The sequence below is a fragment of the Scyliorhinus canicula genome, chromosome 5, assembly GCF_902713615.1.
Source record: "Scyliorhinus canicula chromosome 5, sScyCan1.1, whole genome shotgun sequence".
NCBI lineage: Eukaryota > Metazoa > Chordata > Chondrichthyes > Carcharhiniformes > Scyliorhinidae > Scyliorhinus > Scyliorhinus canicula.
Genome location: NC_052150.1, coordinates 185,756,779 through 185,779,254, shown reverse-complemented (window position 1 = coordinate 185,779,254; position 22,476 = coordinate 185,756,779). Strand labels below are relative to the sequence as shown.

The 22,476-nt window shown below is 44.0% G+C and overlaps 1 protein-coding gene across 1 annotated transcript; it reads left to right on the top strand.

Moving 5' to 3' along the window:
* On the top strand, positions 1-21,901 carry map3k8 (mitogen-activated protein kinase kinase kinase 8). The gene is made up of 7 exons (XM_038798238.1): positions 1-489; positions 2,258-2,428; positions 4,808-5,069; positions 5,191-5,297; positions 8,958-9,110; positions 11,736-11,982; positions 18,074-21,901. The coding sequence occupies exons 1-7, from the start codon at positions 160-162 to the stop codon at positions 18,199-18,201; spliced, it is 1,398 nt and encodes a 465-aa protein (XP_038654166.1). The 5' UTR covers positions 1-159; the 3' UTR covers positions 18,202-21,901.
* Positions 21,902-22,476: the final 575 nt, after the last annotated feature.

Sequence of the window (22,476 nt, the reverse complement as noted above, 5' to 3'; positions counted from 1 at the left end):
ATCTCTGCTCAGTGTCACACTCAGAGTCAGTGAGTAGGATGGCAGCAGCGAGCGGCAGCTGCTGTGTGTCCGCTTTGGCGAGGAGCTGGCGGGCGTGCTGATCATTTTTGCCGCCTCTCTTTTGTCAGGTCAGACGGCAGCGATCGAAAGAGGAAGGCAATGGAGTACATGCTCACCCAGAGTATCGACAACGCCAGGTGGGAATTGCTGCTGGAACATATGGGCGACGACGTGATGGAGGTGCTGGAGGCGCTCTACCCGCTGGAGGGCACGGCACTGTACCAGGACAATCTGCTCTCGCTGGAGCAGCACTCGGACCGAGAAGCCCTCGAGAATGGGGCCAGGGACGAGCAGCAGCCGCCCTTCCTCGCCTCTGTCAGATACGGCACCGTGGAGGATTTACTTAACTTTGCAAATCAGGTGTCCAACACTTCCCGCAGCTTCCTCCAGCAATTCCGAAACAGCGAGGCAGGAGTGATACTGAATAAGGTGAGAGATATTTCATTGTGTTGGCTGCACGCAAAGACATTACTCAGAATGAACAGAGTGCTGCGTGGCTGGCATTGTTTTTCCCCCCCCTCCCCTCTTGTTGCCCTGGTAAGGATGGAGATTAGCCTGAAATGGGTCCAATGTTTGAATATCGAAAATTAAGAAAGACTTGAATTTCTGTCGCCTTTCAGTTGCAGCCAATGAAGTCCTATTTTACCCAAAGAGTCTTAATAAAGGGCAGCACGGTTGCAGAGTGGTTAGCACAGGTGCTTCACAGCTCCAGAGTCCCGGGTTCGATTCCCTGGCTTGGGTCACTGTGCGGAGTCTGCACGTTCTCCCCATGTCTGTGTGGGTTTCCTCCGAGTGCTCCGGTTTCATCCCACAGTCCAAAAATGTGCAGGTTAAGTGGATTGGCCATGCTAAATTGCCCTTAGCATCAAAAAAAATAGTAAGTGGGGTTACGAGGATATGGTGGAGCTGTGGGCTTGGGTGGGGTGTTCTTTCCAAGGGCCGGTGCAGACTCGATGGGCCAAATGGCCTCTTTCTGCACTGTAAATTCTATGATTCTATGAAACAAATGTCCCGAAAATAAAAACTATTAGAACCACAAGCCTAAAATGTTGCATTTGTAAACCAAATAATTGGCAAATTAACAAGTGTCATGAGTAGAATGTTTAATTTGCATATTTACTACATAAGATACATTTAATGAAATGAAAATCGCTTATTGTCACAAGTAGGCTTCAAATGAAGTTACTGTGAAAAGCCCCTAGTCGCCACATTCCGGCACCTGTTCGGGGAGGCTGATACGGGAATTGAACCGTGCTGCTGGCCTGCCTTGGTCTGCTTTAAAAGCCAGCGAATTAGGCCAGTGTGCTAAACCAGCCCCTGAATGTGTGTGTCAATAGAAAAAAATGGAAATTAAAGTAGGTCTAACTCTGAATTATCACATTTTTGATTACTTTTACTCTAATTTTGTCAGTGATCTTTAAAATAAACTTTAACTTAAGCATAGAATTAAGACAATCTTTCCTCCTGGTAAAAAAAATACTTCCAACAGCACAGTCAGAATATCTATCATCACAGCTATATTAGAGACAATAAGAGTGGCAAACAATGAAACCTGTTCCTCAATCCAGATAGCATGTAGCTATAACCGTGGTGTTGTTCTACCATTCGGGGCAGCTTTGTTTCGAGTAGCATGATTTTTGCGTTAAAGCCATGAAGTGCAGCAAGTTGATTTAGCCTTTTAATCCCCACAATTAAATCACAATTCTTACTTTACTTCATTTTTTCCCATGTTAATGCAATCCAACAGGAGCAGGTTGGGATCCACAAATGAGATGCTCCGGAGTGGCAGGTTTCAGTCCCCCGCAGCAGCCAATTTATGCACACCAATATTTTACAAATAGGTTTAGGGCTAGGACTACTGGCAAGAACTCCCCGGCTCTTATACAGATAGTGCTGAGGGATCTTTAGCATCCCGCAAACAGATGGAACATTAGTTTAACGTCTCATCTGACAGGCAACACTCCCTCGGTGCTGCACTTTTGTGTCCACTCAGATTTCTACATGAATGGAAAATGTTTTGCAGTTCAAACTAGTTTTAACCTATTTTAAGTCCACCACAAGCACTATTAATGTGTAAATATAAACTTTCCATTTCCACAGTAGGCTTGAGTACTTCAAATTGACATGTGAGGAGGTAGTTTGAAATAGTTTTCTTATTGTGGTCTTTGATTGTCATGGCTTTCTTTTTATTCTACAGAAAGATATAGCTATTAAAAATGGGCATTATCAGGTTGATTCGGAAGTCTTCTTGTTTCCATGGAAATTTGCCCATAGGAACATTGGTCCTGGTTACATTCCTCGTGGTACTTTTGGAAAGTGTCACCTTGCGCAGGACAGAGAGACAAAGAAGCGAATGGCATGCAAATTAGTAAGTCCTGTAAAAGTTTTATAAATAAATTCCTTCAACTACTGAAAGATATTATCAAAGCTCAGAACCTTTGCGTATTGAACATTTTGTAAATATTCTTGTCTCAACAAACCCAACCCATTTTGATAGATCTTAATGTCTTCAACTCACTTTATCATACACCTCAACCTCTTCGCTCCAGAAACAGATATAGTTACCTCTTAAAACTATTTATATTGATCATTTTAATGGCCCCTTCTTGTAAAGTGCATTACAGCTTTGTCCACATAATGGTTCAACGCAACTTCTCTTTTTACTCCTAACTTCCTAATTTTAACTTGAGACTCCTGTAATCCAACAACACAAGTAACATTTGCTCCAAACAGCTTTGTTATTTGCTTTCATAATCTTTAAAATTTCAATGAATTCACCTAACATTTGCTATAAAAGTATTTAATTGGACACAAGCTTTTAAAAGCAAATTACTGCGGATTCTGAAATCTGAAATGAAAGAGAAAATGCTGGATTTTCCAGCATTTTCCCTTTCGTCACAAGGTTTTAAAGATGTGCACTCTATCCTACTCAGTGTACTCAATTGTCAAAGGTGTGACCTGTAAGGCAGGAATTATGTTTATAGATTCATGCATATTGTTTATTTTGTTGTCGCTGTAAAACCAAAAAATACCTCAATAAAATGTTTATAAAAAAAATATATACTCAATTGTCGGACAATACAACCCAGGAAAGGTGGGCAGCACGGTGGCGCAGTGGGTTAGCCCTGCTGCCTCATGGCGCCAACTTCCCAGGTTCGATCCCGGCTCTGGGTCACTGTCCGTGTGGAGTTTGCACATTCTCCCCGTGTTGCGGGGGTTTCACCCACACAACCCAAAGATGTGCAGGGTAGGTGGATTGGCCACAATACATTGCCCCTTAATTTGAAAAAATGAATTGGGTACACAAAATTAATTAAAGAAAATACGACCCAGGAAAGTCTCCCCTGTAATGCCATCACCAATTTAGTGTGGGGCAAGTGAATCTCTGAAACCCATGATAAAAACTGTATACCTGTATGTTGCTGAGAAAACTGCTTGGTCTGTGGTCTATGAAACACACCACAATCAAGCTATGACTGGATTAATTTATATTACTGCATAATGTTTTCCCCAACAAGGTCCATTTTGTAAATATAAAAATCTGGGTAAAATTAATTAAACTTCAATAATGTAATTACCTTTATCTGATCAGTTGGTGTTAAAAGATAAATACATTTGCAATGTCTTGAATTAATTCTCCAGACATCTGCATGTTATAATTAACAGCAGTGTTAAAATAGCACATAAGTCACTTTACTGAGCTCTGTTTGGAGCACAGAGCAGCAGGATAGGACGTCATGCCAAAAATGTTCACGAGGTGGACTCCCACATTGAGATATACTGTCAGGGGAAGTGAAAGCAAAGGCCCAGCTCTTATTTGACGGGTGGTGAAATTGAGGGGAGGGAGGACAAGACATCACTTCAGGCCTCTTTTGCTTGCGTCCCAGGATATGAACACAAGGGTGACGCTATACAGGTGTGCCTGTAACTTAGCCAATAGGTGGCTGAGGAAAAGCTTAAATGTAAAATAATAAATTGATCAAAAAAGAAAAGGGAAACAGAGGAATGAGGAGAAAGAGAAGAAGATTTTAAAAAACATGGGCTGAAAAAGCCTATCAGTGATATTTGGAGTTTCCCAGAGCGCTATGTGCATTCTATGCTGTACAAATTATAAAGAAACTATTTTTTGTCAATTGTATGTATTAAGGTAACTAACGCAGTGCCAGAAGTTGTCCTCAGAATCGCTGGGTGTTGACTGGGAAAGGCTGGCCAGGATTCTGATTTCTGTTCAGTATCTAATAGTATTACTGGAGGGTAGCACGGTGGCCTAGTGGTTAGCACAGCTGCCTCACGGCGCTGAGGTCCCAGGTTCGATCCCGGCTCTGGGTCACTGTCCGTGTGGAGTTTGCACATTCTCCCCGTGTCTGCGTGGGTTTCGCCCCCACAACCCAAAAATGTGCAGAGTAGGTGGATTGGCCTCACTAAATTGCCCCTTAATTGGAAAAAATAATTGGGTAATCTAAATTTATAAAAAAAAATAGTATTACTGGAAAGTGTGAATCTTTATAGATGTCAGCTGAGGACTGTATCAGTCTTCCCACATGATAAAACAGTTTATAGTCTCATATCAATAATGGCCATATGGGCATCACACAATATACCGACTTGTATCATTGCCAGCAAGAAAGGAGACAAGGAAATTGGAGGCAATAAATGTATTTTGTCCCCCTAATTTTCTATATAATTATATTATAAATGCAAATCTTCTTTAATGAGTTACAAAATCCATTTTGTTTTAAATCTTAAGATTCCGGTGGAATTTTTCAAGCCTGCCGACATACAAATACAAGCACAGTTCCGCCATGAGAACATTGCAGAATTATATGGAGCCTTGCTGTGGAATGAGACCATACACCTCTTCATGGAGGCAGGCGAGGGAGGCTCCATCTTGGAAAAATTAGAAAGCTGTGGGCCTATGAAGGAATTTGAAATCATATGGTTGACAAAACAGGTCCTCAAAGCACTTGACTTTCTACATTCCAAAAATGTCATCCATCATGACATTAAACGTACGTTTTTTGCACTTTCTATAATTTATACCTAACTCCTAATCTGTTAAAGACGTTTGCCCAATGAAAAGGAATGTTGGAATGATTTGTTCATTTGTCTCATTTGTTCATGTCTTCCCAGCCAGCAATATAGTTCTCATGTCAACCAAGGCAGTGCTGGTAGATTTTGGTCTCTCTGTCCAGATGACTGAAGAAACTTACATTCCCAGAGATATTCGAGGAACAGAGGTGAGAATGGTTATTGTATTCCCAAAAACAGTTATACAAGGCCAGGATTTTTAAAATAACATTTGTCTCATCTCTTTCAAACCATTTAGTTTACTTGGCTCTTTATCAGACTTCCTGTGACCCCTCACATCATCCCCTCACAATTACTTTTGGCAAAATACCCAATTGGCTTTCCCCCAGTTAACATATTTCCATGGTTCTGTGCAGACTCTGACTATGAAATGGCAGTGATGTTTGTCATGCATCCCCTTAATTATGGAGATACTGTTGGGGTGTTGAGATTTGTCATTGTGCATGTATTCAGAACTACGGTTTCACTTCCTGAAGAAGTCTCTGATTTAAAACTAAATTTGGTGTGCCACTTGTTTAATGCCTTGGAATACACGTGCCTCTGGAATTGTTTCTGTATTATTGCACATATTTTGTGACAGAATTTCTCCATCTTTGGTAACTGATTGCTTCATCTTTGGTGAATGATCTGTTCCATTTTTGGAGAAACATCCATTTCAGATTTTGCGATGAACATGGCTTGCCGATTGTCGCTGTAGGCTTACAGAGGGGCTACAATATAGGTGCACAACACTGAAGGAAATGGGCTAATGAGGAGCAGAACAATGCATCTAAACTATTTCAACAAAAATGCCCCCTTATCCAACAAACTCTTGTGCAACAAAAGATCTTTTCACACCATTTTTATCAAACGTATCTTGGTGCAGCTCTCTCAAAATGTGTATCTCAGAGTAAAACCGAACAAATGCACAGGCTTATGGAAAGCCCAAGAAATTGAACCGTATTGCAAGGCGTGGTGGCACATTATGTAGGCTATGGTTTCTGTCTTTGAGTTTCTGCATTGAGTTCCTAATTTAATTTAATGTAATTCAAGACAAGGCAGGGACGCACTCAGTGGATCTTTACAGGGTGTGGGATGAAATTGAAGCCTTCAAATGTTTTTTTTGAAGTGTCCCAGAAACCAATTGCATTATGAGGTTGGGAAATGCTGCACAGAAGCATGAACGTCCTGTCAGCTGGAGACAGCCAGCAAGTATGGCTGCTGAGGGAAACTCCAAAGATGAAAGGAGTCAAACTATTCAAAATAACTAATAAATACAAACTGGCTCCGCGCAGTCAATAGGATGATGGCTGATCACTTTCTTGCCGGCTCTCCATTGATTTGCTGAGAGATCGAAAATCTGTCTATCCCAGCCGTACATATACTCAATGATGGAGCATCCAAAACACTTTGGAGTAGAGAATTCTAAAGATTCACAACGACTTCAGTGAAGATATTAGTCTTCATCTCAGTCCTAAATGTTTTGTTCCTTATCCTGAATCCCCATGCTCGAGTCCCCAGTCAGCAGAAACAATCTCTCATTATCTGCCCTATCAAGCCCCTTCTTGTATGTTTCAACCAAATGTAACGGCACAGTAGCACTGTGGTTAGCATTATCACTTCACATCTCCAGGGTCCCTCGTTCGATTCCCTGCTGGGTCACTGTTTGTGCGGAGACTGCACGTTCTCCTTGTGTCTGCGTGGGTTTCCTCCGGGAACTCCGTTTTTCTCCCACAGTCCAAAGACATGCAGGTTACGTGGATTGGCCATGCCAGGTGTGGGCTTAAGTGTGGGCTTAAGTGGGGTGCTCTTTCCAAGGGCCCGTGCAGACTCAATGGGCTGAATACCCTCCTGCACTGTAAATTCTATGTAAACATCTCTCATTCCTGAAAAATCCAGAGATTATATGCTCAATATACTGAGTCACTCATCATAGGTCAACCTTGTCCTCCCAGGGACCAATCAGGTGAATTTTCATTGCTCTGGGAGGGCTGGCCTCTCTGCCTGGGGGGCCTCCTTTCTTCCGCGCCGGCCCTGCAGCCCTGCGCCATATTGCGTTGCGGCCGGCGCGTTGAAGGGAGCCACTGCGCATGCGCAGATCCTGCGGCGCCCAGTTGACGTCGGGATTGTGTTGTTACTCGTGTCTTAATAAAGCTCGTAGTCTCAAATGTGGAGAAGATGCTTTATTGTGAGTTCGTTCTCTCTTCAGAGCTGTTTCCTAAGGTTACCTTCAGTGTTCCTAGCTGGTGTGGGTGTATGTGTCCTGCTCCAAGTTCTGCCCTCTGTGAAGTGTGTCCTCACTTCCTGTCCCCGTCTATTTATATGGCTCTCCCGTGCCCCCTCTAGTGTTTGCTGAGTTGTATTGCATCTAGTTAACTTGTGATCACCACAGGGATCAGCAGCTGGAACGGCGTGAACCGCTCCAGTGCCGTGCTGGCCCCTGTCGGGGCCAGAATTGCTGATCCTGAGGCTGTGTTGACGGCGTTTCCAACGGCGCCAACACTTAGCCTCAGGATCACAGAATCCCACCCCCTATTTCTGGTAAATTTAGTATTGTTTATTCTAGCTCATGTGGTCCAAATAGTATAGAGCTTTTTAATTCTCTTTCATCTGTCATTATATCACTTTGGATGGTGATTGTGAACTAACTATGATGAAGGATGTTTACACAAAGCTTCCTTGGTCCACTAATGAAATGGCATTTCTGCAGCAAGGTAGATATATCAGGCAGGAAGCCTAGTAGGTGTGATTGACCTGAAGATTTATTTACAGAGTACAAAGAGCACATCGGCATTCTGCTAGAAATGAAATGAAGCATTGAAGTGGCATAAATGCAAAGATTACAGGGCGGCACATAGCGCTGTGGTTAGCACTGGGCCTACGCCGCTGAGGACCCGGGTTTGAATCCCCGCCCTGGGTCACTGTCCGTGTGGAATTTGCATATTCTCCCCGTGTTTGCCTGGGCTTCACCCCCACAACCCAAAGATGTGCAGGTTAGGTGGATTGGCCATGCTAAATTGCCCCTTATTTGGGAAAAAAAAATAATTGGGTACTCTAAATTTAGAAAAAGAAGAAAGAAAAATGCGAAGATTATACTTAGTTGCAAAACCAAGTACTGATGTTTATGATAGATATTTTGTTTCCAGTATTAATGTTCATGTTATGTGCTTTGCTGGTATTTCTTGCCCTTAATTTAAAACAACTGAATAGCTTGCTATGCAGCTTCAAAGAGCAAGAGTCAACTAAATTAGTGTAGGACTGGAGCTACCTAAAGTTAGGCTGGGGATAGCCAGTGGGCTTCATTCCCTAAAAGACATTAGCAAACGAGTTATATATTTACAATAATCTAACAGTTTATTTTACCAGATTGTCCAATCTATTTTGAGTGTATTGGTAGCAAAATGCATACAGTACATTAGAAATATTTTATCTTCATTTTCTGAAGTGAATGTGCTCACTAATCATTTATAATGTGCTCACTAATCTTGATGTGCTTATCAGTTATTGCAATGAAAGGCAACAGTATTTAGCGTAGATTGTCATTTTTTAGGACAGTACATTCAGTAGGCAGATAACAAAAGTCACAAATATTCTACTGGAACCTTCTGTTATCTGTTACTTTAAAAAAGATGAACATGTCCTGAAAATATCCGATGATAACCAACAAATAAGACGGATTGCCAATGGTTTTACATTTAAAACTGTTTAAGTGTGCAGTTGGCTTTCCCATTAATATACTTCAAGGCTTTCGTTTTGCTAGATGAAAAAGCCAGGTTTTGTGAGAATGATTGGAAGTCATGAATTAACTGTAGATTTATATTTTGTTTTAGTTCTATATGAGTCCAGAAGTTATTACCTGCAGAGGCCATTCAACAAAGTCAGACATCTACAGTCTTGGTTCTACCATCATCCACATGCAGACTGGGTATCCACCCTGGGTGAAGAGGTATCCTAGGTCAGCTTACCCATCATATCTGTACATTGTAAGTTTCCATCACAATAAATTTAAGTAAAAAGTAGGAATCACATTGAAGCTAAACAATGGTCTAATCAAACAAATGAAATGTTGAGTAAGAGAGCAAACCAGTTTGGAAAACAGTGTTTCATGAAGACAGTGCCACTTTCAATGGGATGGGAGTGGGTGCAGTGAAACTGGTTTTACAATTTACCAGGATCTAAAATAGCCGGAATAAGTCACTTCTGCTCTATGAGCAAGTGCATTCCTGTAGGACAGGTGATTAGGACAAGTGCATTCCTACTAGGACAGGTGATTAAGATAATGTTTGTGTGCTTTCATGACACAGAACAAATGTGTATGTCAACGAAACTGCATTGTTGAAAGATAGTGGATCCCTATTTTAAATTAAGAAACCTGGGTGAGGGCACAAGGTACATAATGCAGGATGCCACCAAGAATGAAAAATAAGACAAATGAAATAAATAAAGTGACAGTGGTTAGACATTGTGATTTGATGGGGAAGTAATGGAATGTAGACAAGACTGAGAAATATATGTTTCTAAGAAAGCATCAGTTTAAGCAAAGCATTTACAAAAAAAAGTTAAGCAATGCAATTGTGGCGCAAAAGGATATTTATCCTCTTGTCTTCTTTATGATTGAGGCAATCAATTTAATTGACTTCTAAAAGCATTGTTTATTCGATGCTGAAATTAATAAGTGTAAAATTGGGGTGGTATGGTGGTGGAGTGGTTAGCACTGCTGCCTCATGGCACAGAGGACCCAGGTTTGATCCCGGCTATGGGTCACTGACTGTGTGGAGTTTGCACATTCTCCTCGCGTCTGCGTGGGTCTCACCCCCACAACCCAAAAATGTGCAGGGTGGGTGGATTGGCCACATTAAATTGCTCCTTAATTGGAAAAACAAATAATTGAGTCTTCAGCGCCACAGGCAGCAATGCTAACCACTGTGCCACGTGCCGCCCCTAGTAAGTTTAATTCATGTCTACCACCCTGAATTTTATTTTCCTCAATAAACCATGGGCGGGATTCTCCGCCCTGTCGCGCCACATTTCTGCCCGACCGGCCGGCGGGATTCTCCGTTATGCCGGCCGGTCAGTGGGATTTCCCATTATGGGGCAGCCCCACCCCGTCGGGAAAATCCCCGGGCGCTGACATAATGGAGATTCACGTCGGCGGAGAATCCCGCCCCCCCTCTTCCTTCTTCCCCCAATTCGCAAATGCAACACTCAGCTTTGTAGATTAGTATGCCCCCAGATTTGACCAGGTTAGTGAATCTTCTGGTGGGGGGGCCACATTTGGTTTTAATGATCCTTGCTTGGGGAGAGAAATCATTCTGACATCTCATATCTGATACACACTTTAATGATCACTGTTTGAAAGAGTACACAAGTGGTAGTGAGATCACGCTCAGCTGTGATGCCATCCATATTCAAATTTTGTGTCAGCATTCACTACCTTGCTTAACAAATAAAAAGGGGTAAAGTGGCAGAGGGCAGTTAGTGATCTTGTATCCAAAGCTCAGAGGAGAATCTTAGGGCAAATTAGACTGCCTTGTGTTGTGCGTGCTCAAAACCCAAGAAATTTTGGAATTTTATTCCTGCCAGCTGTCATAGACGCTGCAACGCTAAGAAGTTCCCCAAAGGGCAGAAATGAAATGAAATGAAAATCACTTATTGTCACGAGTAGGCTTCAATGAAGTTACTGTGAAAAGCCCCTAGTCGCCACATTCCGGCGCCTGTCCGGGGAGGCTGGTACGGGAATCAAACCGTGCTGCTGGCCTGCTGGGTCTGCTTTTAAAGCCAGCGATTTAGCCCAGTGAGCTAAACCAGCTTGGGCAAGAAAAGGAAATCGACGAGGAACATCTTCAGCTAGTTGGCTGAAGAGAAAGGGTAGAAGGAGCCTAATAGCTGCTTGACTCAGTTAGACTGTGGTAGTTAGCTGTAGATGACCCAGAAAGAAAGAAATGAAAGTGGAAGAAATAATTAAAAGGAATAGATGCTCAATAATATGTGCTGCACCATTCTTCCCGTGTTTGCGTGGGTTTCGCACCCACAACCCAAAGATGGGCAGGCTAGGTGGATTGGCCATGCTAAATGCCCCTTAGTTGGAAAAAATGAATTGGTTACTCTAAATTAAAACAATAAAAATAAATCATATGTGCTGCCAAATCTCCATTAATACCCATTGATTATCGGAATCATACAGAGCAGGAAAATGTTCCCACCTTATTAGCTTGTTAGTCTCCATCAAGATGGATATATGAAAATGGACAAGATGGCTTGCTATAAGGAAGGAAAAGTTGTTCAGATTTTCAGCTCCTGATCCACTTCATGGATCCTGCTGTGAGTGCAGTGTGGACATCAGTTGGGAATAGGATCAAACTCGACCCCTGTTTCCCAGTAATACAGGCATGTGCAAAGTACTAGGAACTGTTTTGTAGCTGTAGAACCAAGTCCCCGAAACAAAAGGTGCGGGTAGGAGACAGTTGGTGAGAAAAAAATGAGCAGGTGCTGCTGCAAACAGAAACCTTTCAGCAACATTTTTTCTTGCTTGGCTTTACGACGGTCTTATTTTTCTCATTTGCAAACTCGCTAAGTTTTTTGTGATAATTCTGTTACTTTCCCTGAAGATCCACAAGCAGGCTCCACCATTAGAAGACATTGCGGAGGACTGCAGCCCTGCCATGAAGAAGTTTATTGAAGCGACGTTAGAGAGAAATCCAAAGAAAAGGTGGTGTGCAGGAGAGCTGTTGAAGCATTCAGCATTGAGCCCTCCTCCTGAAGATCAGCCACGCTGCCAGAGCCTTGACTCCGCTCTCTTCGAAATCAGTCGCACCTTTAGGAGAAAAGAGCTGGAGTTACCTGAACAAATATGTGGTATGTCCTTTCGATTTCTTCCAGCTGGAATGAGGGCAATTTTAACAATTCCCCAGCTGGGAGACCTATGGGATCAGGTGGAGCTATATTTTACATTCTGCCCAATGTACTCTCTGTTATTGTCACGAGTAGGAAGTTACTGTGAAAAGTCCCTAGTCGCCGCATTTCAGCGCCTGTTTGGGTAAGCCAGTACGGGAATGGAACCCGCACTGCTGGCCTTGTTCTGTATTACAAACCAGCTGTCTCGCCTCCTGAGGTAAACCAGCCCAACATGTACTCTGTTGACTACATTGGAGAGCTAAACCAGGAGGGGTGTGAAATCAGCATTGTATCCAATCCCGTCAGAGTAGGAAAGGTTAAAATTGCCCCCAATGGTTTTAATCATATTCTGCCAGCACAAAGCTGAATCCTATCGGTCTGGCTGCTACAATGAATCCCTTGATTTGGGCAGGTTGGAAAGTGATCTAAGGTTTCCACTTCTGATCTTGCTCGACAATGCAACTGTGGTCATTGACTGAGGCCAGTGTGTGTCTTACCTGTCATTTCCTCTTCTTCCGCACCTCTTCACAATTAATGAGCCTGCCAGTCTTTGCTGTCTGGATTCACGTGAACAACCAAACACGCTTTTAAAAAGAAACTTTCATGACCTCAGGAGAAGCACTTTACAGCCAGTGATGTACTTCGTTGAAGTGTAGTTGCTGTTGTAATGTAGGAACCGCGGCAGAGAATGACGGAATGACTAATCTGTCTTTACTGATGTCAGTTGAGAGATAAGCATTGGCCAGGTCACCGAGCTGAACTCCCCTCCTGTTGGTCGAATAATGTCATGAAATCCAGCTGAGGGAGCTGATGGAACCTTGGTTTGAACTCCTGCCATAAGGATTGCACCACCAGTAATGCAGCACTGGCTCAGTGCTGACTTGGATGCCATCTTGGTTTATGTATTCACATAAAGATGGGGGGGCGGGATTCTCTGATCCTGAGGCTAAGTGTTGACGCCGTCATAACAACGGCGACAACAGGCCCCCAGGAGCAGCAATCCTGAGCCCTACAGGGGGCCAGCATGGCACTGGAGTGACTCCGCATCTCCAGCTGCTGAGACCAGCGTCAAACCGGCGCCGTGGGTCTGCGCATGCGCACTGCGGCCGGCGCGAACTTGCGCATGCGTGCTCCGACTGGCGCGAACTCACGTATGTGCACTGGCTTCCTTCTCCGCGCCGGCCCCGACGCAACATGGCGTAGGGCTACAGGGGCCAGCGCGGAGTAAAAGGTGGCCCTCCCAGGAGAGGCCGGCATGCGCCCCCCCCCCCCCCCCCCCCCCCCCAAAACCAGGTCGCCGCCCGCAGGATGGACGCCAAGGTCCCGCCGGGTAAGATCACATGTAAACGACGCTTGCGGGACTCAGGCTTTCTTGGCTGCCACTCGGCCCATCCCGGGTGGAGAATCGCCGGGGTGGGGGACAGCGAAGAGTAACCCCCGACCACGCCAGCGCCAATGGCGCCGATTCTCCGGTAACTGGAGAATCGGCGGGGCGGCGTCGCGTGAATTGCGCCTGGCCCGGCGATTCTGCAACCCGGCCCCAGGGTCAGAGAATCCCGTCCGGGGTGTGAGGTACAGAGGGTGTCTGAGTAACTGTGCTTAGCACCTTCAGGGTTATAGGGGAATCATTTTGAGTTGGGTGGGAAAACATGAGAGTTACAAATGAAAATTATTCTTGAAGCCAAACATGCAATTTGGAGTTTCTCAAATCAAATCCAGGATACAATTTATATTATGGAGCTGGAGTATTAGATGCACCAATAACGCTAGAAAGTGTATAGTGGGGAAGAATATCACAGTGACAATGGCTAGATTCAACCCTGACGGATAGAATTTCCACTGTTTATGGATGATAATAAATAACATGTTTGGGGAAAAATAACAAGGTTAATGACCTTGTTTAACTAGCAAACAAAGGGATATCATCTGAAGGCATTAGCTGGCTTGTACAAAATAACACAAAAGGAATTAGCACTCGTCCCAATGTTCACTGTGACCTGGGTGGCTGAAGCCTCTTGTTTGAGTACAGGATCTGGCCAACAGCAGTTTCCAGCCCAAATCAATATTTACCTTCTGGGTGTAGCTTGGGAACATTTCATTCTTAATTGATGTGCTCCATTGATTTCTCCCCTCCTTTCTGAAATCAATGTATTTACCACCAGTTACAACCATACGTTCAGATTTTCTCCTTCTACATGGCTATTTTTCAGAGCACCAAATGTGTCAGATGATACATTGCAGTCTGACTCTATGGTGTTTTGTTGGAAGGATAAATCTGGCTGGAATTTATTTTATTTCCCATCATTGCATCCCCATCCTATCCAAATGAATGGCAACCATTCAACTGTCAATTTGGAGGGAGAAGAGGCAGCTCGGAGGCATTGGAAAAATCAATTGGAATTAGTTTTATTGCAAGATGTATTTAATATAGACCTCCATATAATACTGAATGATCAGTAAGCTAGTTCACAGTTGGAGTATTGTACACTTCTAAGCTCCACATATTGGAAAGCGAAGACAATAAAACGAGTTACAGCACAAATTTGTTGGCAGGAGGTGATCAAATAGAAAGAAAGACTTGACAAATTGGAGCTGCTTCTGTTAGAACAGAGGGAATCACAGGATGATTTGATAAAGGTGTTTTGCTGGTGTAGAGCTAATTGAAACAGACCATTTCTGGTAATCGAGGGGACATCGATATAAGATGAAATGCCGACCGAACTGTCTGCCCCTCCTGTGGCTATGTTCACACCGGGTGACCCTGGAGAGGGAGCACGCAGTGTTCATCGGCATGCTTCAGACTTAACATGACCAGTGGGCGCTGGATGCACTGGCATGCATCATCACCCCCAGAAATGATATTTTTAGTTTAGTTTCCTTTGACGTTTGATTTTAGTTACAACCCCCCACCATGGGCTGCCACCCCCGCTCACTTTTGTTTAACTTATTGATTTTTATTTTAAATTTAAAGGGATTTGGGATGGAGTAAAATATTAAGTATTTTACACAGGGAAGGGCTGTAAGACTCTGGACTAAACCACCAGAGTTAGTAATTAAAGCAAAGAACATGCCATTTACAAGTAGATTGACTAGATGGTTGGCGAAATAGGGAATTCAGGCATATGGGAACATGATAGTCACATAGTAGGGGCCGCTGCCATTTTACCTATATGCTGAATGTAGAGCATTGTAAAGAAAGTGTTTACAACCTTGTACCCACTGTGCAGAGAAGGAAACTTCCTCTATAAATGATACTGCTGAAATTGAAGCATCTGCCAGAAATTCTAAAGTAAACTAAATTTAACCATAAAACAGGAATGAGAGCATTGTTTTGGAGTAGTCCTACTTACTTTACATGCAAGTGATAGTGTGCCGCTTTTACATGTGATTATTCTATACAGAAACAAAGATATGCTACTGATACTCCTTTAATAATACTGTAAAATAAACCAGCCCTTTGTGAAAAAATGAGCCTTTGGAATGTAGGGAAAGCAAAAAAAAATGCGGAATTTAAATGTAGCAGATGGAAGCCATATCATCTGTACAGATAGGAGATTAGGAAAACAATCTCACCCACTGTGTTTTCAAATATAATCTCATCGTGATCCTTGAGGGCAGAACTGAAAAGTAATGTTACCAAACCTGTCCTCCATCAGCTGCCTGCACAGAAATGAGCTCTCTGAGTCATGGTGAATGTCAACAATCAGACAAGGTTGGCTGTGTTGAGCCAATAAACATTAACCTGCGATGTTGGGTCCAGGGTAAACACAGAGTAAATAGATTAATCATGACAGGGAGATCACAGTCAACGCAGATCGGCGAGACTCCCACCCTATATAAAAACAGTCCAAATGTCAGTGGATTGAGGTTGAGGTACCCATTCCCATTATATACTAGGACTGCTCTTTGGGATTTCCCAAACTACCTCAGAAATACTGCCCATTACACCCACATTAAACTCCATATAAACTCATGTCAGCTGAGCTCCTCTGGCATCAGAATTGACTGGGAGCCACTTTACCTTTCCATGCAGCTTCTGTTTGTAGCCAGCAACCAGTAGGGCTGATGGGGGGGTTGGCAGCGGCGCAGGGAAACAGAAATAAGCCATAAGACAAAGAGGAAAATGAAAGCGGGTGAGGGAGAAGGAATGAAACGGGGGGGATGGGGGTGGGGATGTATGAAGGTATGCAAAGAGAACAAGGGGAACAAGGGACAAAGTCGCAGGAGACTGATGCCCAAACCACACTGTAAATAGACACTTGTAAATATGTGTTCTGGCCACAGTGGGGATTGTAACACATGAAAATTAAATGAAAATCGCTTTATTGTCACAAGTAGGCTTCAATGAAGTTACTGTGAAAAGCCCCTAGTCGCCACATTCCGGTGCCTGTCCGGGGAGGCTGGTACGGCTGCCGATTAAGGTGGAGGGGGTCACCACAGCGGGAGGGAAAACAATTTCCTGTAAATACATGTTGTGTTCTCTTTGACTTTCTTATTGTCCATTTGTTTTTGTACATTTTTGTGTTTGGTAATAGAACTGTGAAATACAAGTTGTGAAAACCCAATAAGTCTGCAGCTACTGTAAAACTGGCAATGCCAAACAAGCCCTGCTTCACAGTGCTTCTCCCTACAGAGAGAGCACAGGCCCTGGGCCACTTGGTTCAGATCAGATTTACTCAGTGGCCGGAAGAAGAACCTGGGGCGGGATTTTCCCTACCCGGCGGGGCGGGGGGTCCCGACATATTGGAGTGGCGTCAACCACTCCGGCGTCGGCCCTCCCCAAAGGTGCGGAATTCTCCGCACCTTTAGGGGCTAGGCCCGCGCCGGAGTGGTTCCCACTCAGCCGGCCGGCACGAACGGCCTTTGGCGCCACACCAGCCGGGGCCGAAAGGCCAAGGCCGGCGTAAGTCCACGCATGTGCCGGAGCGTCAGCAGCTGCTGACATCATATCGGCGCATGCGCAGGGGAGGGGGACCCTTCCACCTCCGCCATGGTGGGGCCGTGGCGGCGGTGGAAGAAAAAGAGTGCCCCCATGGCACAGGCCCGCCCGCCGATCGGTGGGCCCCGATCGCAGACCAGGTCACCGTGGGGGCAGATGAGCCCGCCCGCGCCGCCAATCCCGCTGGTCAGGTAGGTGGTTTAAACCACGTCGGCGGGAGAGGCCTGTCAGCGGCGGGACTTTGGCCCATCGTGGGCCGGAGAATCACTGCAGGGGGCCCGCCAACCGGCGCGTTTCCTGCCCCCCGCCGATTCTCGGGTGGCGGAGAATTCGGTACACGGCGGGGGCAGGATTGACGCTGGCCCCGAGGCGATTCTCCGACCCCCCCCCCCCCGGGGGGTCCCACCCCTGATCTTTTTTTTTTTTTATAAATTTAGAGTACCCAATTAATTTTTTCCAATTAAGGGGCAATTTAGCGTGGCCAATCCACCTACTCTGCACATCTTTTGGGTGGTGGGGGTGAAACCCACGCAAACACGGGGAGAATGTGCAAACTCCACACAGACAGTGACCCAGAGCCGGGATCGAACCTGGGACCTCGGCGCTGTGAGGCAACAGGGCTAACCCACTGCACCACCGTGCTGCCCTCCACCCCTGATCTTGATGGGTGCTCACACCTCCCCCATTTGTTAACCATAACTGCCACAAGAGTCTTACAGGACAGAGAGATTGCAAAAATGCTTGAGCTGTAATTTTGAAAGTTGAGACAGAAGTGATGGAGCAATATATTTATTGGTTCCTTTCCAGTAATACAGTTTTTGTGGGCAGCGTGGTGGCGCAGTGGTTAGCACTGCTGTATCACAGGACCTAGGTTCCAGGTTCGATCCTGGCTCTGGGTCACTGTCCGTGTGGAGTTTTCACAATCTCTCCATGTTTGCGTGGGTTTCGCCCCCACAACCCAAAGATGTGCAGGGTAGATGGATTGGCCACGCTAAATTGCCCCTTAATTGGAAAAAATGGATTGTGTACTCCAAATTCAAAAAAATATATAGTTTTTGTTTTCGGGAATGGGGAAAGCTTGATTTTTCTCACTTGCTTTTATTTGAATTCCAGATACTTCTGTGTGCAGCACTGAAGAATCAACCGTAGGAAAAAGGAATCGCTCTCTCTATATTGATCTGGGCGCCTTGGCTGGCTACTTCAACATGATCAGGGGACCTCCTGGATCAGAATATGGTTGATTGTCAAACCAGCAGACTAAGGGATACCCAGTGTGTTGTGAAGAACAAGTGGCACCAGATATCTGGTGCAGTGCTATGGAATTGGAGGAGTCTGCCTGAGAGTGGGGAAGGGGTCAATGAATGTTTCATCAATGTGATTATAGCATTAAGAAAAAATAGTGTTTTTTTAAAAAAGAATATTTTATTACTAATATATTTTATCAGTTAACATCCCCATTGCTGTATGTTTCCTTAGTTTGCAAGGTGCAGTGATGGAAGAGTGCGATAGAAGGAATGTGAATGATGCTTGACTGTCTCCCATAACAAAAGCACTATCCTTTCCTGTCCTCTGTTATGCCTCATGGTTTGGTTGATGGATTAATGCTCCCTCTCCCTCTCTTTGCTTTCAGTGATTATCGCTGATTAATGTATTTCTCTAATGGAAAAATTACTCAAAATGATGAGAGTTAGACTTGTCAAAATACATGTGTTCCTATGGAAACAAGAGCATGTATGTAATAAATGCCATGCAGGCGACTAAATTGCACACAAAGTGTGCTGCGGGTTTACAGTAACCCTGTAGCTCTGTAAACATTATGAGCTGATTGTTCTGTACACCCTATGGGATGGGTCAGCCTCTGCTTTGCTCTGCAAAGGGCTAGTTAAGCAATATTGGAAACATAGGCTGGGATTTTTCGGCCCTGTCAAGGCCAGATCCGCCATGGGAGATTTGGCGGCCCAGACAAAAGTCTATTGACTTTGGGTGGGATTGGGCCATCCCTGGGGCATGTGGACCAGAGAAATCCCATCCATAATGTGCATTATTTAGCAACATGTTATGTGTCATAGTCATGCTACTTCAGCCACTAAACTGTAAAAAAAAAATGAAGTTCTCCTTATTTTTGAGGTGGCACATTTATGTATCATAACTTCTAACTTGTTATTGTTAATCTGTTTTAAACAGTGTTTTTACTAATGAGCATATTTTGTTTACTGTCAGAAAAGCTCCGAGAAAATTTGCAGCAGAACCAAACCAATGTTGACTATTGTGCTGGTACCTGCAGTATTCAAACCCGAGTGTCTCCACGGGCAGTTACAATGATTATCAAACTTGACTAGTTATCTAGTAGGTCATATAAAGTCTGGAAAAAAAAGGTTAGGGACAGTAAAAGTGACCAAGAAGCTGTTGGGTTGTCACTGAAAACCCAATTCTTCACCATTGTCCCTTGGGGAAAGAAGCCTTTATCAAGTCTGGCACAACTATGACTCCAGTTCCCCACTAAAGCGGTTGCCTCTTAACTGCCCACTGAAGTGACAAAGCAAGCCACTCAATTGTATCAAACTGCATGTAAAGACCCATCGCTATCTTCTTGCGGAAGCTGGAGACAGACAATAAATGCTGGTCTCCCTGATAATGCAAAGATCCAGTGAAGTAATGTCTCACTGAAAAGATGTGTCCTTTCTAAACATTAAAATTTTCCGAGGAGCAGCAATCACCGATGGATTGCCATTCCACTCCTACTTTTCTGTGCCACTGCAGATCTCTGCATTTCCGGTTGGGACTTCTGATCCTGCCGTCTTCAGAAATGCAGAGTGTACCTGATCCTACCTCCTTCATAGTGCTGGATCAGCAGATGAAACAGGCCATGCACCCTCTTTAACCACTAGCTGCCGTATTCTGATAAGTGTTCATTAACACATTGAAAGGCTGGGACGTTTAAACAGCTTTTTTGTAAGTTAGTGCAGAAATGAATGGGCGAGTGAATGGTGGTAAAGGGGTAGGGTGGGTGAGGTCGGGTCGGGGATTCAGGGTAGTTGGATGGAGGGGTCAGGTTGGAGGTGTCAGTGGGGGTATTGAATGGTGAGGTTGGTTTCGGGATGTCGGGTGCGAGTCGACTGGTGGGAGGTAGTCAGGTTGGATCGAGAGGGAGTTGGGAGGGTCAGGGATTCAAGGGGGGAGTTGCAGGTGGCACTCTGGAGGGGTGTTGCATAGTTTTGCAGGAGTTCGACGAGGAATTTATTTTCTGTCTAACATTTCCTGAGTAAGTAAGTTGGTGGGTCCAACGAGCAGGGGGATTGCCCATTGGGAGTTCAAACTTCCAGGCAATTCCCACGGAGTCATTAAATTTGATCTCATACCACATCTTCGGGGGAAAGTCTGGTCTCTGGCTATCCGTGGACCAAAAGATCTGGGCCATGTATTCTTTTAACATCAAACTAGTTAGCTTACTCCAGCTAGCTTTACTGTGTCTTACTGAAACCATCGATTTGAATCTTGCAGGCACTTGGTATATATTTTGCTTCAGTTTGGGTATGGGTTTTCTCACTCTATTCTTATAACGTTGTTGTAATTCTAATAAGTTGTGTCTACGGTTACTGAGTAGATTTCCATTTGATGTTGAAAGGTTTTTAATTTGCTGCTGTGAAATCAATATTTTTATCATATGTTTGATTTTATATTTATGTTAATATGATGCAATAGCCAGTCAATCCAGTTCAGGAATGAATTCTGAAGATCTTCTGATAGGGTGCACAGTACGTTTGAGTGCTCCAGTGTGGCATGCTATGGAATGATGGGCCTTATATCCGCCCAGATGCTGAATCTTCTGATATCAGTAACATATGAAGGGAGACAAATCTGACTGGTTGAATGGAGGGTATATCAATGTGAGTCACTTCAGACTTCTTCTGCATTAAAGATGGCAACACCAGAAACCTGAGTCACAGTACCTGATTCACTGTGAGAGGAGGGGGCCCCCCAAAACATTTGAAAAATTCACATTAAATCAGCAGCGCAGTCATCAAATTGTGTCCCCCAAGTGGCTGTTGTGGCAGTGATTCTATACAACATCCCTAGACCAAGAAAGGGGAAAAGTATTAGACAAGGTGTCACTGCTGATCGCAGTAATGAGATGGTTAGTCTGCACCCTTAATGAGGTCAATTTTGGTCTAGGATGGAGGATTGGCAGGAATTGACATCTCAGTCGCATATGCACAGGATATATTGGTGTTGGAGTGGAGAGTGCATTTGCCAAGACTCCCAATTTGGCACCATGTAAAAGTATTTTATTTTTTAAGAAATTCCTCTCTTTGCGGGTGTGCATGGAAAGAAAAATCTCATTGGTAACAGATATTACCGCATGGGTCCTTCAACTGTAATTAGCACCCAAATTAACATATTAATGCCTCTCTTAGATATCCACTGAAATTATTAAAACATGTGCCATGTGAATTTCACAGTGGGAGCAATACTTGTGCAAGATACATAAATTAGGGGCCTAACACTGGTTGACAAGGCCTATCCATAAATTAGTGATCAATGAGCAGAAGTTGGGTCTGAGCTACCCAGGATTGTTTAGCTGCCTCTTGGCCAGGTAAATTTTTAAAAATCCTGTCATTGTATTATATACTCTGGTGAACATCAGAGGAACAAATTTGGGATATGTGTCATCTTACTTCATTTAGTGATTGGAAATGAACTTGAACAAATGCTTACTGAGGGATACTTTCCCTCATTATCATTACAAAAACATTGTGGAAACAATTTAAGATTGTTCCTAGACCTTACTTGTACTTGATGTACTTTTTTCTTCCTGATTGTTCTTTTTTCCAACTTTTCTGAAGGTTTTGATTGCTTGCTGGTGAACAGTTTCATGGGCACCAGATTGTTTTTGCAACTTTGTAAACAAAATAATGTTGAATAAACAATTATTTAAATGAACTCTTGTTTATATTGATACAATAGTCTGAATATTGTTTCTCGAATGATAAGTGGGCCAACAGTCCTGGAGAGAGTGACAACTGACAGTTCACTGTCGCCTGATTCTGTGGATTCCATGCTCGCGTGTAGCAGTTGACAGTGCACACTCAGTTGAGTGATTTATTCCCCATTGGGCCTTGTATTAACAAGCTTAGCATCGCAACATGTCTCCACCTTTGACTGTTCCCAGAAGTATCACTCTTTCCCCCCCCCATCTCCAGCCCTACTTTGTATTCTAATCCCCGAGATATGAAGACCAACCCATCCAATTAGCCTTTTGATTGCTTTTTGTACTTGATTATGCAATGATCTGTGCAGCTAGACCTCTGAATTACTTTATTCCCTAGCCACTTTCTAGAACAAAAATACTCTGCTTTGTCTTTCTGAGATCCAAAGTGGATATCTTTTCATATCCCCACGCTGAACTCTGTGCGCCCAGTCTATGGCCTTTGTAACTTCCTAATATATATGGATCAAACATACAGTGGGAGAAGAGTTTCATCCACCCCACAGAGTGTGTAAAGGGTTCACATCAG

What these genes read in the sequence shown, in the direction of transcription:
- map3k8 (XM_038798238.1), top strand. Translation starts at nt 160, where the DNA reads ATGGAGTACATGCTCACCCAGAGTATCGACAACGCCAGGTGGGAATTG. An exon ending in AGCGAATGGCATGCAAATTA is followed by an intron (nt 2,429 to 4,807) that starts GTAAGTCCTGTA and finishes TTAAATCTTAAG; the next exon opens with ATTCCGGTGGAATTTTTCAA. An exon ending in GAGATATTCGAGGAACAGAG is followed by an intron (nt 5,298 to 8,957) that starts GTGAGAATGGTT and finishes ATTTTGTTTTAG; the next exon opens with TTCTATATGAGTCCAGAAGT.